General features: G+C 39.9%; 2 protein-coding genes across 3 annotated transcripts in view; one reads left to right on the top strand and one right to left on the bottom strand.

Annotated features, from left to right (window-relative positions):
• The window catches only part of LOC148346066 (hormonally up-regulated neu tumor-associated kinase), a 72204-nt gene extending 68027 nt beyond the window's left edge, over positions 1–4177 (top strand). For both annotated transcript variants that reach the window (XM_088324667.1, XM_088324666.1), the window contains one exon: positions 3670–4177. The gene's annotated coding sequence lies outside the window, so the exon portion shown is untranslated. The remainder of the gene's footprint in view (positions 1–3669) is intronic.
• selenoi (selenoprotein I) lies at positions 510–14100 on the bottom strand. Its single transcript, XM_088324669.1, has 10 exons — positions 13846–14100; positions 8886–8954; positions 6780–6888; positions 5267–5341; positions 4939–5201; positions 4765–4873; positions 3932–3980; positions 3688–3868; positions 2935–3114; positions 510–678 (listed from the first exon to the last, which is right to left on the bottom strand). Exons 1-10 carry the CDS (start codon positions 13903–13905, stop codon positions 571–573), a joined length of 1203 nt encoding a protein of 400 aa, XP_088180795.1. The 5' UTR covers positions 13906–14100; the 3' UTR covers positions 510–570.
• Positions 14101–16895: the final 2795 nt, after the last annotated feature.

The raw sequence follows: 16895 nt of genomic DNA, 5'->3' as shown, positions 1-16895 counted from the left end.
ATGGAGTGTGAATAGCACCACGTAAATCAGCGGTGTGTCGATCGTTCAAATTTCCTCGTTTTTTTTCCTATTCGACACAAACGCGCTCTCAAAGACCAACAAAGTGCGCACGTTAATAACCGTGAGAAATAATCAAAGACAAACGCAAAAATTCCATTTTTGATGTGCTTGAAACTACCAGGCATCACTAGCCGATGGCAGCCCGTGCGAACATTTCCTGTTTTGTGTAAAATCAAACCGAAAGAAAGGTGCGGTCGGCGTGGGCTCGCTCCCCTCAGAGTGAGCCTGCTCCGTGGCGAGGATTTTGGGGCGCACTCTTCATTCGAGCGGCCCGTCGTTGCCGACGACAACGAATCGGCGAGAGGTGAGACGCTTCTCTGCATCACCCGCGGATCATTTAACTCCATTTTGGAAATTATGGAGTCAGACTTCTTATGATACATTCGTAATAGCATCGGCCCCTAGTTTTTATTTCCGTAGGAAAAGGTGGCGCCGACCCCCGATGAGGGGGATACGGTTGCCGCGGTGATGAGTGACGTTGCGTCAATTGGGGGAATCTGGGGCGAGTCTCTACACCTCTGCTCCTTTCAGGCCGATTCGTTCTTCCTCCTGTCAGTCGGTGCTGGGCTTCTGCAGCGAGAAGGCCTGGATTCCAAAATGGCCGCTCAGTTGTTGGACCTGCACATAAGGGAGTTGTCGTTTGCCAAATAATGATCCTCCACCAAAACATAATACGTGCACAGTTGCTACATAACGACTTTCATCAAACCCATTAAATGCTTGCCAAATAATGATCCTGCACCAAGTCTAAAGCACTCATCAGATCAGTATTTTCCACATAAACATTTACAAAAAAACCTGACAAGTCATAATGTAATATTATATTAAGTGATTCTGATAAAATAGTTGCCACATAATGACCCTCCACACTTACCAAATAATGAGCCAGCACACAAAAAAAATACTTGCCAAATAATGGTCCTACACCAAAACATAATACATGCATACCTACAAAACCTTGCCAAATAATGATCCTACACCAAAACATAACATGCACACCTACAGAATCTCACCAAATAATGGTCTTACACCAAAACATAATACATGCCTACCTACAAAATAAAATCTTGCCAAATAAGGACCAAGCACACAATATACTTGCACAATAATGACCCTATACCAAACCATAATACATACACACCTACCAAATAATGACCCAGCACAAAAAAATACTTGCCAGATAATGATCCTACACCAAAACATAATACATGCACACCTACAAAATAAAACCTTGCTAAATAATGACCCAGCACACAATATACTGTAAATTCCGGACTATAGAACGCACCTGATTATAGGCCGCACCCACCACATTTTAAGAGGATAACCGCTTTTGTACTTACACAAGCGCTCACATTAAAACATGTAACACAATCACAAAATTAACCCAAACCCGACCCGCGATTATAACTGAATATAAAGTACACAGACCAAAAACCACAGCCAGCAAAATGAACGGAAAATGATACCGGTACTTAAGGTTTCATGCCGACCTGCAGATTCGGGGTCCCGTTGAAAATAATCCAAAGAAAAAAAAAAGTATATTTCCAAAGGTAAGGGTGGGAAAAATATATATCCACTATTGTCCGCTGCGTCCACAAAAACGTCTCACCTTTACTCCACTTCCCATCAGCTCCCGTTTTTGATTCGCCCGTGGAAAACATATCAGAATGAGTCTCTAAAATAAATACTTACTATACATGGTTACACACATTTACAAAGAAAGACTGTACACCCAGAGAGTTTTCAAAGCTTTAATAATAATATTAAAACTTTCATCCCAAACCATGCCTGTGAAGGGTAGCAAAACGCTACTAGGAACACGCTCGCAACGCAGTAATTGGGTCTGAAAAAAATATACAGTACTTGTAGAAATCAAGGTAAACCGTGTTCAACTTCCTCCTTATAACTGACGTCATCAAAGTCGTCTTCCCCAGTATGGGAAAGAGACTGTCATAGAGACGTCATCCCGCGCTCCATTATTCAAAAACACGCTTACAACCCGCTCGCAAAGTAAAGTTTACGTGCAGTAGCTCTGTTTCCTTCTTTACTGGACCACTCGATTGCTTTTAACTTGAAAGCATGTGCCTTTCTTATTGCACTTTACATGGTGAGGATATGTCTACGCTAATTTAATTTGTGCACAAGCTAAGTAGTTGCAGTCTTCCTCGGCGCATATATTCCACCGGTCTAAATCTTACCCTTTGTACTCGAGCGCCGCTGGCGGCTGTTAGAAAAATGACAGAAATTGGCCGCATCACTGAATAAGCCGCAGGGTTGAACGTTTGGGAAAAAAGTTGCGGCTTATAGTCCGGAATTTACGGTCCTTGCACAATGACCCTACACCAAAACATAATACATGCACATCTACCAAATAATGACTCAGCACAAATAATACTTGCCAGATAATCCTTCACCAAGTATAAAACTAATTCCCGACAATCATCCTACACAAAGCATCAAACTTGTGCAAAATAATGCTCTACTTAAAACCATTATACATGCACGTTGCCAAATACCGACATTTAGCAAATCATTTGACGCTTGCAAAATAATGACCCAACACAAGGTACAGATTCCTGGCCAAATAATGATCCTCCATTTCCTACCCAATGCATGCACACTTGCCAAATATGACGCTACACAAACCATAAGATGCGAGTCACATACTGATACCAAATGATAATTCTCCACAAAAACATACCACATGCATGCTTGCAAAATACTGATCACCAGAAAAAAAACAGTACATGCACAAAGTAAAAAATACTTGCTAAATACTGATCCTACACAATATCTTCATGCGCGCGCACTTGCCAAATAGTGGTCCTCTGTTAGCACTCCCCCACAAACGTCAAAATGGCCGCTACTCACCACCGAGACGCCGTAATGTACGTGCGCCAGCACCACGAAGGCCGTCCACGCGTAAAGCAGTCGCGTCTCGTGGGCGGGTCCGCCCCAAACGGCCAACGCCACCACCAACATCATGGGCAGCAGCAGCCAACTCAACGGCTGGCACCGCGTGTTGCTCATCTGGCAGACGATCAGCTTGCACTGGTGGGGAGGAGGGAAACGGCCATTTTTAGCAAGTAGAACTGACTATTTTTTCATAACCAAATTTAAGCACTTTCAAGAACCAATTGCTTTCTTGCTGCCAGCACATACTTTGTACTGTTCCTATCTAGGAGTTTTTTGTTAACGGGCTGCTATAAACTGACATGAATTCTGCCATAATGCTTCAATATGTCACACTTTTTTACAAACACAGAAAAATGATCTACAGGTGTTGGGTAATACTTGAGTTCAAGACTAAATTCAAAAAAGAATGTAAAAAAAAGCAGAAAATGAGCCAAATTTAGACTCAATTTAATGATATTGATAAGAAGCATAGTGGATTCACTCGTTCAGTCTTAGACTGCTGATCTTTGCCTTCGGCGGCATTTTTACACTTTTTCTTCATTTACAAGCGTGATCTATCGTGTCAGACAATTTCAAGCACCTCACCCCAAATTTAAGCATTTTCCTGACCTTGAAAACATTTAAACTCAAGCTTTTCTTAAAGATCCCAATCCTCCGTAAGAACCCTGTGAATGCTTATCTCCCCCATAGAATACTAGGTGTACTTACCGTGACGTTGGCAAAGGCAGTGCCCACCATGAGGTAGTATAGCCTGGGCTGCATCTCCAAGATGTCGGACGGAGAGAAGAGGACCCAAACGGTGGCCAGGATGAAGAGGAGCACGGGTGAAAGGAAGGGCAAGAAGGCCTCATAGGTGCTGGCATGCTTCAAAGAGTTGCTGCGGTATGCCCTTAATGGAAAGAGGAGTCGAGCTAACGCGTCGTTCCATTTAGCTAGCGACGGCTAGACTCACCTGAGGACGTTGTAGAGGCTCATGGGTAACGTCACCGTGAAGGAACAGGCTGCAAAACAGCAAATGGGAGATTAAGGCTCAACTTCGGTCACAATAACAGAGGCGTGACTCCTGGATTTGTATCTCATTTTGGAGCTATCTAGATCTACAAAAATCTACAAGGAATAAGCTAAATCTTCTACCAGTAATGCATTTTGATGTTTTCTAACTTCACTTTTCCATCATGTATTAAAAGCTTTAAATGTTCTTGTTGCCCTGTGCTCTTTGCTAATACAAATACCTTGACACGCACTACATAGTTCATGTGTTAAAGATAATTCTGGGATTCATTATCCCTGATCGCATATTGATGCACGCTTAAGCCAGCAGAGTGGATTTTTGCCAGGTTTAGTGGCTCTTTGTTATTATGTACACCAAAACGTGAACCACACTGGTGCGACTGCAATTCATTATCTCTGACTGCATATATTGCTGCGGTCAGGAACCTGCAGAGCACATCCCAATGGGGCTAGCATAAAATGAACTGCACCATTTTGGCTGTAATCCATTATCACCAGTCGACTATTACCAAGAGAGCAAATTTGTGTCATGCGTGGCAGCTTTGTTTTTCAGTTCTTTCCGTCTAAAATAAACAGCACCTGTGCGACCGCAATCCATTATCCCTGGTCGACTATTGCTGCAAACTGGGGCCAACATAGTGAATGTAAAAAATGAAAGGGGGACACGCGGCACTACGCAGATTTCAGCATATATCGCAGGTGGTTCTGGTCCCCATTAACAGTGATAAAGAAGGGATAACAGTAAATCCATCCGCTGTTCTACGTGCAACTCACCAACGATCATGAAGGTGAAAAGATCTCTGTAGAGGAAGTGGAAGAAAACAGGCTGGTACCAGGTCTCCACCCCCACAACTGCTGTCACCACGTAGACCACCGAGATAGTCTGGAAGCCAAAAGTTCATAAAATGACGGAAAATTCTGTTAAGTTTTGCGACATCGTCAACTCACCACTTGACTGATGTCGTAGCCCCACGGCAAGAAAAGCACGCCCGTGTTGTACTTCTCCCAGTGAGACAAGATGAATGAGAACAGCACCACCCACAGGATGTAATAGAGCGTGGCCACGCCCACACCAGTGGGTCCGCGCCCGAATATGGAGTAGACGGTGGCCACAAAGAAGATACAGGCCCAGCTGTCCAGCCCGTGGTCGAACAGCTCCCCCAGTGGTGTGGAGGAGTTGGTGCGCCGCGCCTGCTTGCCGTCCACGCCATCTGCAGGGAAGCGACATCAACCAATGAGATGGAGGGGGGGGGTCACGCCAACGTGGGTCACTCACCGAGCGTGTAGGCCAGAAAGTTAAAGATGCCGGCCGTCACCCACACCCAACTGGGCACGTGCTGGTAGCCGGCGGCTGGAATCGCACAGAGAAATAATATTAAACATCCTTTTTTTCCTTACACGTTTTTTTCTGTGCCATATCAGATCTATTAACAGACATTATTGGTGGTACCAACACAATGTTGAGAACTTCTCTTCCTCATACGGTTTCTCTATGCCCCACGGTGAATATTTACTGACCTTATCGGGGGTGCCGATAAACTCCTTACACAGGGATGTGATTTGACCAAAGTGAAATTATCTGAAAATTAGCGGGGGGGGGGGTGATTGCTAGCTGGGGGGGGGGGGGGGGGGAAACCAGGTAGGACCAGGGCAGTGCCCTGGTGGGGGGAAAAGTGGGGCGAAGCCCCCCCCCGGAGCTCATGGGTTTTTTTAAGTACTTTCAATGCACTCAGATGACAAAGAAATAGACAAGACAACAGCATAAATTTTCAATGTATATTGAACTATCCCATATAAAATTACAGTTTAAGTCAACTCAAAATCAGTCACATTAAAAAACATTTCCCCAACGCCACTATCTTAATTGTAAAGAAGATGGTTCCAGTGGCAAGGGAGACCCTAGACGACCGGCATCTTTCTACAACTGCAGGCGGCTAACGGGATCCAGGTCTGTAGGAAACCGCCTCAAAGCGTGCCGCCACCAGCTTTTGGGATCACTCTTAGTCTGGACTCTACCCTTCGACCTGTTCGGCTTGGGTAACCCTACCAGGAGTACGAGACTCCCGCCGACATAGCTGACTGGAGTTCTTTCACGTGTTTTTTGCTCTTTGCGTGACTTTCAAGAGCTTTGAAACCTCTCCCACCATAGTCGATGGTATCATGACACCAAATGCAAAGTGCTTTCCCGGCACGATCGATCTTCCGAATAAAGTCATTGAACAAATTCGTCACAGTCTTCTTTCCAACATTCGTAGATAATTCCTTCTCCAACCAGTCCCATCGAAACTTGTTTTTTACAATCTTATCAATTTCTTTAGCTCGCGGAGCATCTTTGCGTTCGATCACGGACATCTTTCTTTAAACACCCGGCAAAAACGTGTGAGAAATGAACAATGGCACACTCCTATAACAAGCGCGTTTATTGGTCAACACGAGACTTCAACCAATCGCAAGTACGTTTCATTTCAGTTACGGAAACACTCAAATGGCATGCTGTCGAGACGAAATCGTTTTTTTTTACCAATTAAAACACCGGAAATTTTAAAATTTTATTTTTGGAGATAAAAAAAGCGGAATTCCGCGAATTAGCGGAAAAATCACATCCCTGCTTACATGGTTTCTCTTTGCCCCATTATGACTATTTACCAATCATCAGTGGTGCCACATCAGTGGTGCCAACAAAAAGGCAAGTGCATTTTTCCTCCTAGCATGGTTTTCTCGGTGTCCCATCATGACGAGCGTCCCCTTTTCCTCACATGGTATCTATGTGCCCCATCTTGACTACACACCTGAGGCGTTGAAGTCGAAGTCATAGAAGGCCAACATGAGGAAGTTAACCACCAGGAACATGAAGCCGGTGAAGGTGATGAGGTTCGGGGCCAACCACTTGGGCAAATACTGAAATTGAAGGATACGAGAATAATAAATATAATAATTGTTTTTTCTGGTTTCCCTGGCAGATAATTTTGCTCATTTACGTTTTTATTATAGAATGTATGAACATTAATTATGCAATTTTAATAATTATTTTAATAGTTATAAGCAAAATGATCTCATCTGTGCTAAGGCAGGGTTGCTTGTTTTAAGTATTTGTTGTGTTTCATTAATATAAATAAAATAATTTGATTATTTTTAGATACCTTAGTAGAAAATATTTTTTTTTTGTCAGATAATTTTGCTAGTTGTGTTATTTGTTTTCTTATTGAAATAAGTATAAAAAATGAATACAATTATTTTCCATCCATCCATTATCTGCACCGCTTATACTCAGTAGGGTCGCGGGGGTGCTGGAGCCCATCCCAGCTATCTTAGGGCAGTGGGCAGGGGACACCCTGAACTGGTTGCTAGCCAGTCGCAGGGCACACAGAGACAGACAACCATTAACTCGCTCCTTCACACCTAGGGACAAATCGGTTTGGCCAATTAACCTAACATGCATGTTTTAGGAATGTGGGAGATACCGGAGTTCCCGGAGGGAACCCACGCAAGCACGGGGAGAACATGCAAACTCCACAAAGGAGGTTCGAGCTCATGACCTCAGAACCGTGCCGCACACGCGCTAACCACTGTGCCGCCGTGCTGCCCCTACAATTATTTTATTATGCTTAAAAGTTTTAAATAAGAAGTTTGCAAAATTATTTTTATCCGTCAAGTGAAGTAGTATTTGTTGTCCTTTACAATAAAAATCAAAATACAAATATAAAAATCCTTAAAATGCTTTCAATTTTACCATTTTTAATGGTAAGTTAACAAGATGATAGCCCTTTTTCAATGTCAGATCATTTTGCCGGATTTAAATATTTGTTGTAGTTTATTGATTACAATGAAAATAAAATCCAAATAAAATAGTTTTTAGTATTTATAATTATATTTTTAGGTTTTTAATTGACAGTTAACTGAATGATCAACCTTTTTCTTTCAGACCATTTTGCTAGTTTAGTATTTGTATGATTATTTTGTTAAATGAATACACAAAACAAATACACAATTGAAATATGAGTTACCTTGAATGATTTTATTGTATTTTTGAAAGTTTTAATAGTAAGATAACAAAATGATCCCCCATTTTCTATGTCAGGTACTGATTTAAATATGAAAATATAAAATATTTGTTAAATTATTGCAGCAACTTCTGATTTAGGAAAATATTTGCAAAATATTGTTTCCTAAATCAGGGTTCGTACACCATATTCATGACCAAATACAAGCATTTCTTAAGGACTTCAAAGCAAAATTTCCAATTTCTCTAGTATCATTCAAAAATGAAATACATTATTTAATGTTAAAAGTAATAAGTATTGACTAACTGTCATAATGATTAATCCCACCATGTACATTATTCTTCTAAAGTTTGCCTTCTAATGCGTCTATCGAGTCAGGGTGGGTAGGTGGTTGTATCCCATAACCAATAGGATCGTAGGGGCACCATTTCCCGATTGAGCTAAACTGTCGAGAAACATGGCAACCATTTCAAGCACTCCACCCAAAATTCAAGCACTTTTCAAACCTTGAAAACATTAAAATGTGAGCATTTAAGGATTTCAAGCAGCCGTACAAACATTGAAAATCACATCAACTCTTAATAGTAAAAAAAGAAAAAAGACCAAACTTATCTGCCAACTGCACAAATCAAATCTCAGAGGTCCTCTTATCGAGTCATAATAAAAAATGTTTAGAAAATAAAAATAATTCCCCCCTTTTAAATGAATAACTCTCTGAATGTACCACTATGTATGTTTTCGTGAAGCAATACTATAAATATGGTCTTTAAATGTCAATCTCATATCTTAGATCGCGTACGTTTTCATAACCAAGGTAATTGCCACGTGGCAAAAAGGTAATAGGTAGCATGACGCAACATGGGAAGGAGTGGCGCGTAATCTCGTATTTCTCACCTTCACTACAAAGTTCCAGAAGGGGTGCATGACATAGACGGACAAAGGATTGGAGTCCACTGCGCTGTACTGCAAATACAAACAAAAAATAGTATCAGGATTGCCATTATTACAACACAGCAGTCAGTAAGTGACTTGAGGGCATTAACATCTTAACATTCCTGGAAAATTTGCATAAACTCCAAATCGATGACCTACCCAAAGTAAATTAAATGCTGTTTTTAATCGTTTGGAGTCCTGCAAGTGCGGCTAAAATGGAGTTTTCTAAGTCGGAATACACAGAAATAGAATATTTTTATTCCCATCTGAATCTTGTTTGCAATCAAATGCCCGCAGATGAGTGTAACATGGGCATCTTAGATAGAAAACAGGTGAGACAATAGCTTAAAGCTTTACCTGGTACCTTGTCAAATTTGATCACAACATGAAAAGGGGTAGGTTAGGCGTTTTCAAAAGGAAACAACCAATTTACACCAATAAAACTTTTGCAATTGTGTATTTTACTTTGGCTAACTTTTTTAGACATTTTGAAAGAGTTGTAAATGTTTTACTTCTCTTTCTGAAAATAAATCAATGATTGTACACGCTATGGTGCGTAAAAATCAATCACGAGTGCATTAACGCAAGTTTATTTTGGGGTCTAATTTGAAAAGACAGTGAATATCTGCTTATTCTTCTTTTCAGAATCTAATTAACCAATGTGTCAATAATCCTTTAAATCGGTTACTACTGGCTAAAGATATTCAGAGCTAAAGAAAGTGATCTCAGTTCTATCAATACAGGCCCTTAAAGGCTAATGAGAGTTGAAGGCCATAAAAGAAGCCTGCTATTGGCCAGGAGTGGTGTCAAAAGGTTTGAGGCTAACAGGCAAATTGAAAATAACTTTATGGGTCTGTTGATTTGTGAACCGAAATAATCACGAAGACATGACTTTGCCTCTCAGCAGTTGGAAAGTTAAAGGGTTAAAAACATCAGGACACTAAGTGATCGCTGTTAAGTTATGCTAATTTTGGAATTTGCGGGGAGGAGTAGCAAACCACATCCTGCAATATGATCACACATGAGCTTCAACCTCAGCCGCAACGAACAGTATCTCAATTCAGTTGTTTTTAAAGCGTCTGTGTGTCATGATTCACATTGAGGGCTTGCTTTGTAATCATTTGATAAAGTTTGGCTTTAAAACCAGCAAAATGGAAAAAAATATTACAAGACACGCAACTCTTTAAAAGATGGTTTGTACACTTTTTTCATAGCCAAATCCAAGCACTTTTAGGGACTTTTAAAGCTACATTTTCAATTTCTCCAATACTGTACCATTAAATGAAAAAAGCTAGTGAGAATTTTACAATGTACTTATTGGATTAATCTCAAATATATTTATTTTTGTGACAAATCTCACCGGATATAAGTCTTGGGTAAAAATGGCAGTAATATGTATCTTACATTTTCAGTTGCAGTAAGTTCCCATAACAATTTACCACTTAAATTTGTGCATGGCCCATAACAAATGTCAATAATTGATACAAAATCCTTGCACGAATACACATTTCATAGTGCTCTGCTTGGGTGTCGCGTGCACCTGTCCTCTTGGGTGCAACTCGTAAAAGGCAATAACGCTTCATAGGACAATACCATACAAACGAATGCCAGTGGCTATTAATCACGGAGAAAGAACGTCACCAAAGAGTAGTGTCTGTGTCATTTTATGCAGCCTTGTTGAGAAACATGTTAACAATTTCAAGCATTTACAAGCACTTTACGCAAAATTCAAAACTTGAAAACACATTAAATTCAAGCATTTTCAATTATTTCAAGCACCCGCACTAACCCAGAAATAAGCTTATCGTGACAGCGTGTGGTAATTCACCCCAAGAGGTCGTTAAAGCATTGAAGAGTTGAACAAGACACTACGGAAGCGGAAAATTTAGAACCCCTGCATGAATTTCAGCCAGCAACAACAAAAGACACAGTGCTATAGATACACATGGAGCGGCAGAAAAGAACACATAGCTGGAGTTGGTCAGAGCTGGTATTAAATGGCTTACTTTAGCAGCTAGCAGGTGAAGCTACCAAAAAGGAAGCAGAGCGACACTGAAGGGCGGAGTAAGCTTTATTAACACAGAGCAGCTGACAATGACCATAGCAGTGAGTAATAGCCTGCAGCCAACTCCTAACATAAACGACTAGAGAAGAAAACAGTGGAGAAAAAAATTAAAAATATGCCTGAATAAGGGGGCTTGGCGAGCATCACATGCAGGGCTCAACTGTGAAGGCTAAGTGGCCATGTGTAAGTGAATGAAGTATTTTCACACCACCAGGTGTCGCTATATGATACACACTGGGGCATTACGTCTCACTACCATTTTGCCGGCAGGACTTTTTACGATGTAACCGGATTGTTTTTTCCTAACAGTCTAGAATGGAACTCAGGCCTATGTTAGTCAATCGTTTGCTAAATTAGTAAATAAAAGAGTGCACATGTAGATTGACCATCTGATACATAAAAATATGTGAAAAATGTCAGTTTAACAAATATTGTTCAGCGACTCTGCTCTGACTCTATTTTTTCTTTTGACTGTAAAAAAAAAAATTCAAATGTGATGGCAAGACAAACAACTCCTGAAAATCCCCATGATATATATGATATGAATTTGTGATTAAGAGTTTCATTTCAGTAAACACTTATCTTCTTGGCTTTCTTTTTTAAGAATTTTTTGAGCACAATTAATCACATTTGCTCAATATTCTTAAAAGCACCATTACAAGTCCGAAAATCGACGTCTGAATCCGGGTTGTATTGACCTTGTCTAACATGGCTCAAATTCAACCCTCTAGAAGTCGTCTGGACAAAGAATGGGTTTTTTTCTTCAACAATTTTAGACAGAAGACTGACGTCTTTTAACATTTATTTGCAGATTGTATGTTTGACATTTACAGGATTATAGTAGTGTTTACTTTGTCTAACAGGATCCAGATTCAAAACCCCAGAGCTCGTCTTAACAAAGACGTTGAAAAGACGTCTTTTGGTCAGAACCGTGGCATACTTTAACAGTTTTTACAATGTATTTTCAACCAGTTTTTGATTTTTGAATGAATGACGTTTACAGGATTTATTGTTCAAAGACTCAAGCGGTCTTAGCTACACTATAGAAGGAATGGTAAATGGTCTGCATTTATATAGCGCTTTTCAAGTGCTGATTGTGTGTGTGCATCACACTTACCCATTCACTCACACACACACACACACACACACACACACACACCAATAGGGAGTCAGTCATGCCTACCTGCTTATTGGGGGCATTAGGGATTCAGTGTCTTGCCCAAGGACACTTCGACATATAACACGGAGGAGCCGGGAATCGAACCTGCGACCTCTTGATCCCAAGACGAGCGCTCTACCTCTGTTTGTTTTGTACAAGCAGATAGAGACGTTTTTTGGATGGAACCTTGGTGTCTTTTCTATCAGTTTAGACTGGGTTGATTTATCGAGAAAGAATTATGTGTGAATAATGATCTTTATAGAATTTATTGTTGCCTTTACTTCATCGAACATGGTCCAAATCCAAGTAGTATTAACAATGTTCAAAAGACGTCTTATTAATCTTTAACAAAGACATTTTTTAACTTTTACTATTCCACCAAAGAAAGTCATTGGGACTGAACCATGGCACCTTTTTCAGTGAAATAGAATTCCAGGCGAATAAATGAAGTTTACAGGATTTTTTGTTTGAACATCATCTAACATGGACTAAATTAAACCCCAATCATATACTCTTGCTTAAGACGTTGAAAATCATTTATATTCCAACCAAATAAGGATGTACAGAACCTAAGCGTCTTGATTATGTCCTTTAAAACAGTGTCAGCAGGGTTGGTTATCAAGGAAGAATTATATGTAAATGAATCAAATTTGAATCAAGTAATAACTCAAGTCATGTTTATTTGTCCAGCCCTTAATCACAAGAAGTCTCAAAGGGCTGCACACACCAGACTGTTTACGTCCTATTAAATGGCCCAAATCCAACCTTTCAAAAGTGGTCTTGACAACGACGGTAAAAAGACGTACTTTTAATCGCTTGACCAAGACATTTTTCTAACTTTTACTTTTCCACCAAATAAGTCTTTTGGAAGAAATCATCGTATCCTTTTCCTGTCATTTTAATCAGTCTTTGATTGGTTTGAATAAATGATGTTTACAGGGCTTTTTTGTGTTATTGTGGTGTAAATGACCTGTCATACCTGACCAAACTCAGTAGTCTAGACATAGACGTTGAAAATACGTTTTATTCAACCAAATAATGATGTACAGAACCTTGGCATCTTCATGTATTTTCAACTAGTGTCTGATGGTTGAATAAATTACATTTACCTGCTTTATTGTTGTGTACCTCCTCTAGCATGGTCCAAGTTCAACACCCCGAAAGACGTCTTTTAGACGCAACTTTAATACTTTGATTGTCATTTCAAGCTGATTTTGTTGGAATTGTTAGTCAATGACAACTTTGAGTCAATAAATTCAATTTACGGTATTACTGTTGTGTTTTCTTCCTTTATAATGGTTCAACGCCGAAAGTCACCTTGGCAAAGACGTCGAAAAGATGGCTTTTCGAGGTCTTGACAAAGACTTTCTAAATTTTGCTTTTCAACTAGAGACGTCTTTTGGACGAAACCTTGGCGTCTATAAATGGGTTTTGCAATGACTGTCAAACGTTTTTTTCCCAGATTTACGAGTCAAGTGTTATTTCCTGATGAACAATTGATATTTACATGATTTATTTCATGTTTTATGGGTGTAAATAAAGGTCCATTTCGAGCGGTTCTTCGTGGAAGCTATAAACTCGATATCAATGCATAAGCGGTTTTGTGAAGATGCTGCAGGATGTGCACGTAGTTCCTCCCACACACGCACGCACACATGTAGAGATGAACATACATGTGCTAGCTGTTAGCATGCTACCTTGTACTTGTCAAAGCCAGCGAGTTGCTCCTGCGTGACGTAGTCGTAGAGAAAAGCCATTGTGGAACAGGCCGCCCGGGCGCCGCGACGAATGACGGTTCGACTCCTTCCGAATGTCGGGCGAATGTTTCGGGTTTCGAAAGAAAAAGTTTAGCGGTCGGGGCGACGCTGAGAGAGCATTGACCGAAGCCGCCGTCGGTCACGCCGACTGACGTGACGCGACGTGACGTGTGATCGGAACATCCTTGCCAGCTCCGCCCTGGAAGAAGAAGACCACACCCCAATGATTTTAGCTCACTAGCGACACCCGTGGCTTGGATGTTCATGAGGCGCTGTTTATTTGGTACAACACGCAAACAATGAATACAATTCTTCATCGCTACTTGTGGCCTGGATGACCAAAATATCGCATCATAAATATACTCAGGGTTGGGTAGGGTTACTTTAACTTGATTACTTTCAATTACTTTTGGATTACTCTAATACCAAATATGCTAATAAAAGACAAAAGAAACTAAATATGAATAAAATTATGACTCACAACACGTGGTAAGCTTTCTCTCCTGGCTTTGATCTCCGGCAAAACTAACACAAAATGTGACCGAAACAAAATGAAAATATATCCAAACAGCTTGCCAACATCAATTTTGCCGTTCCATGTATTCCGTTACTCCCTAAGCCTGCACAAAATTCAGTAATATTGTTCATATTTAGTTTCTTTTGTCTTTTATTAGCATATTTGGTATGGGAGTAATCCAAAAGTAATTGAAAGTAATCAAGTTAAAGTAACCCTACCCAACCCTATGTATACAGTAATGCTTTCTACCAGGGGTCTCCAACATTTTAATTAATACTTTTCGTTACTGATTCGCGCAAAGTGCACCCAATTTAATATGCATTTCTAATATCTCAATGTATTATGTTGTTGCTATGTTTTTACCGGGTTAAATTTTGGAAGTAGGGTTAAATAGAGTCAGACAACCACAAAAAATACTAGAAAATCACAATGACCCAGCACTTGTTAGCTATTTTAAGAACAAGCCCACAGGCACCCCGCTTCCTCCAAAAAACAACGTTGGAGACCTCTGCTGTACACATATCTGTCAACCACCACGGCTCCATGTCCGTACAAACGGTCGTATTTTACCGTACAAAATACAAAATAATCGGAATCTGAATCATGCTTGATGGGAAATCCCCAGGCGGCAGACGCATGCGCACAGTAGCATCAAACCGCTCACTTCGTTTGCAACGAAAAAAACGATACCGAGATAAAGGCTTCCGCGGCGAACTCGTTTGACTTGATTGGTTTGCCGTTCCGTGATAGTCGGTGTATACCGGATGGTACCCATCATTGACAAATTTACTTTTTTCTGTACAGATTTCCTTGCACGTCGTACTCGTCTTAAAATGCATAAAAAAACGTACTTTGTATGGCAAAACCGTACAGGTTGACAGGTATGTGTACAGTATTGTTGTTTGGCCGTTTCATGCCGATTTTGTTTGGAATGATGCAATTTTCAATTTAAAACAATCTCAAATTTAATATAAAGGGACAGTGTGTATTATTTGACCACCAGATGTCACTGTTTGGTGAAGTGCAACCGAAAAACTACTGCCAAAAAGCAGTAAATAAAAGTGAAAAATTTGCACATCTTATTATTTTTTTGCTCAGTCTTTTGGAGGTTTTTAAGTACCCGTAGCAGCACGATGGTGAACAAATATATCAGCTCTCTTAAAGGCCCTGTGTGTTACATTCGACTACTAGATGGCACTGTATTGTCTGATGTGAACGAGAACCAGTGCCAAGACTACAGCGGAGCAGCAAGATACAAGACAACCATGGCAGCGATTCCACTAGGTAAAATACAAATTTCTCAAACTATGATTTTTTTTTTCCTTTAAAATTAAAATACCATTAGAATGAGAATTCATAATATTTTTCACTAGACAAGTTTTTTTTAAAGCCCTTAAACACAGAGTCTCAAAGGGCTGCACAGATCAAAGACTATTGCAAAATATTATGACACCATCCCCTAATCTAAAACCTACATGAGGGCAAATGATACACATATTATCAACATAAAGTATAGGTTAATTATATGCTGTAGAGTAGAAGTGTCAATTTTTCTTTTTTTTTTTTTACCAATTTTTTGTCCCACTAGGAGACACTAAATATTACACACGGTCTCTTTAGGTGAGGGTCAAGTGATTGAAAATGAATGCTGATTTCTTGACCTATGAGTATTATAAAAACACATAATTATGTGATAGTTCGTTTATTTGCCTGTAACTTATATGCTTTTTGGGTTTAATGATTTTTTTGGACCATTTTGGAACTTTTCCTGTTGTGTGTAATGGGCAAGTACAGCCTGGTGGCGCCCGACCCTCTCCTGGCCAACAAATGTTGACACCCAGGACCGAGGCACTAAATAATACACACTGCCATATTAAAGGATACAACTCTCAGACACATAAATCAAAGCCAAAAGAAACCTTATTATAATTATAGCCAAATTCTACAGTCTCAGGTCCAAATTCCTGAGTAGAAGAATCACTTTCAATGTGATACAAAACAATAAGATGTGTCCATATAATTTACCCATAATCGGAAGGCCATATAAATTAATAATATTTTAAACATTTTGGTATTTGTATTTCACTTATGTTTTCCTCCCGGCATGTTTGTTTATTTATATTTTGTTATTTGGATTGTTTGTGCAATTTGGTAACTATGTTCACCCAACATTGCAGTGGATTTAATGTGTATGAAAGTGTATTTGCGTTTTACTCAATAAAGCGTTATTCCCAAAAAATATTTAAATATATAAAATACAATAATTTCCTTTTTCTGTATCGGTCTTACAACAACACCTAATTCCACGAGTAAAAAAACTCACAGACGCCATTAATATTGAATTAATCTTGCTCTACAGGATCACATTCAAGTAAACGGAACCCCGGGTGGATACATTACATAACCGGAAAGTGTCGCGGTTGTAACCATGGTTACTGCAATTCACGCAGGGCAACGCTTTCTCGCGTGACTC

The sequence above is a fragment of the Urocampus carinirostris genome, chromosome 20 (genome assembly GCF_059441175.1).
Source record: "Urocampus carinirostris isolate Australia breed hairy pipefish chromosome 20, RoL_Ucar_1.0, whole genome shotgun sequence".
Lineage (NCBI taxonomy): Eukaryota > Metazoa > Chordata > Actinopteri > Syngnathiformes > Syngnathidae > Urocampus > Urocampus carinirostris.
This window is presented reverse-complemented; position numbering and strand designations above follow the sequence as displayed.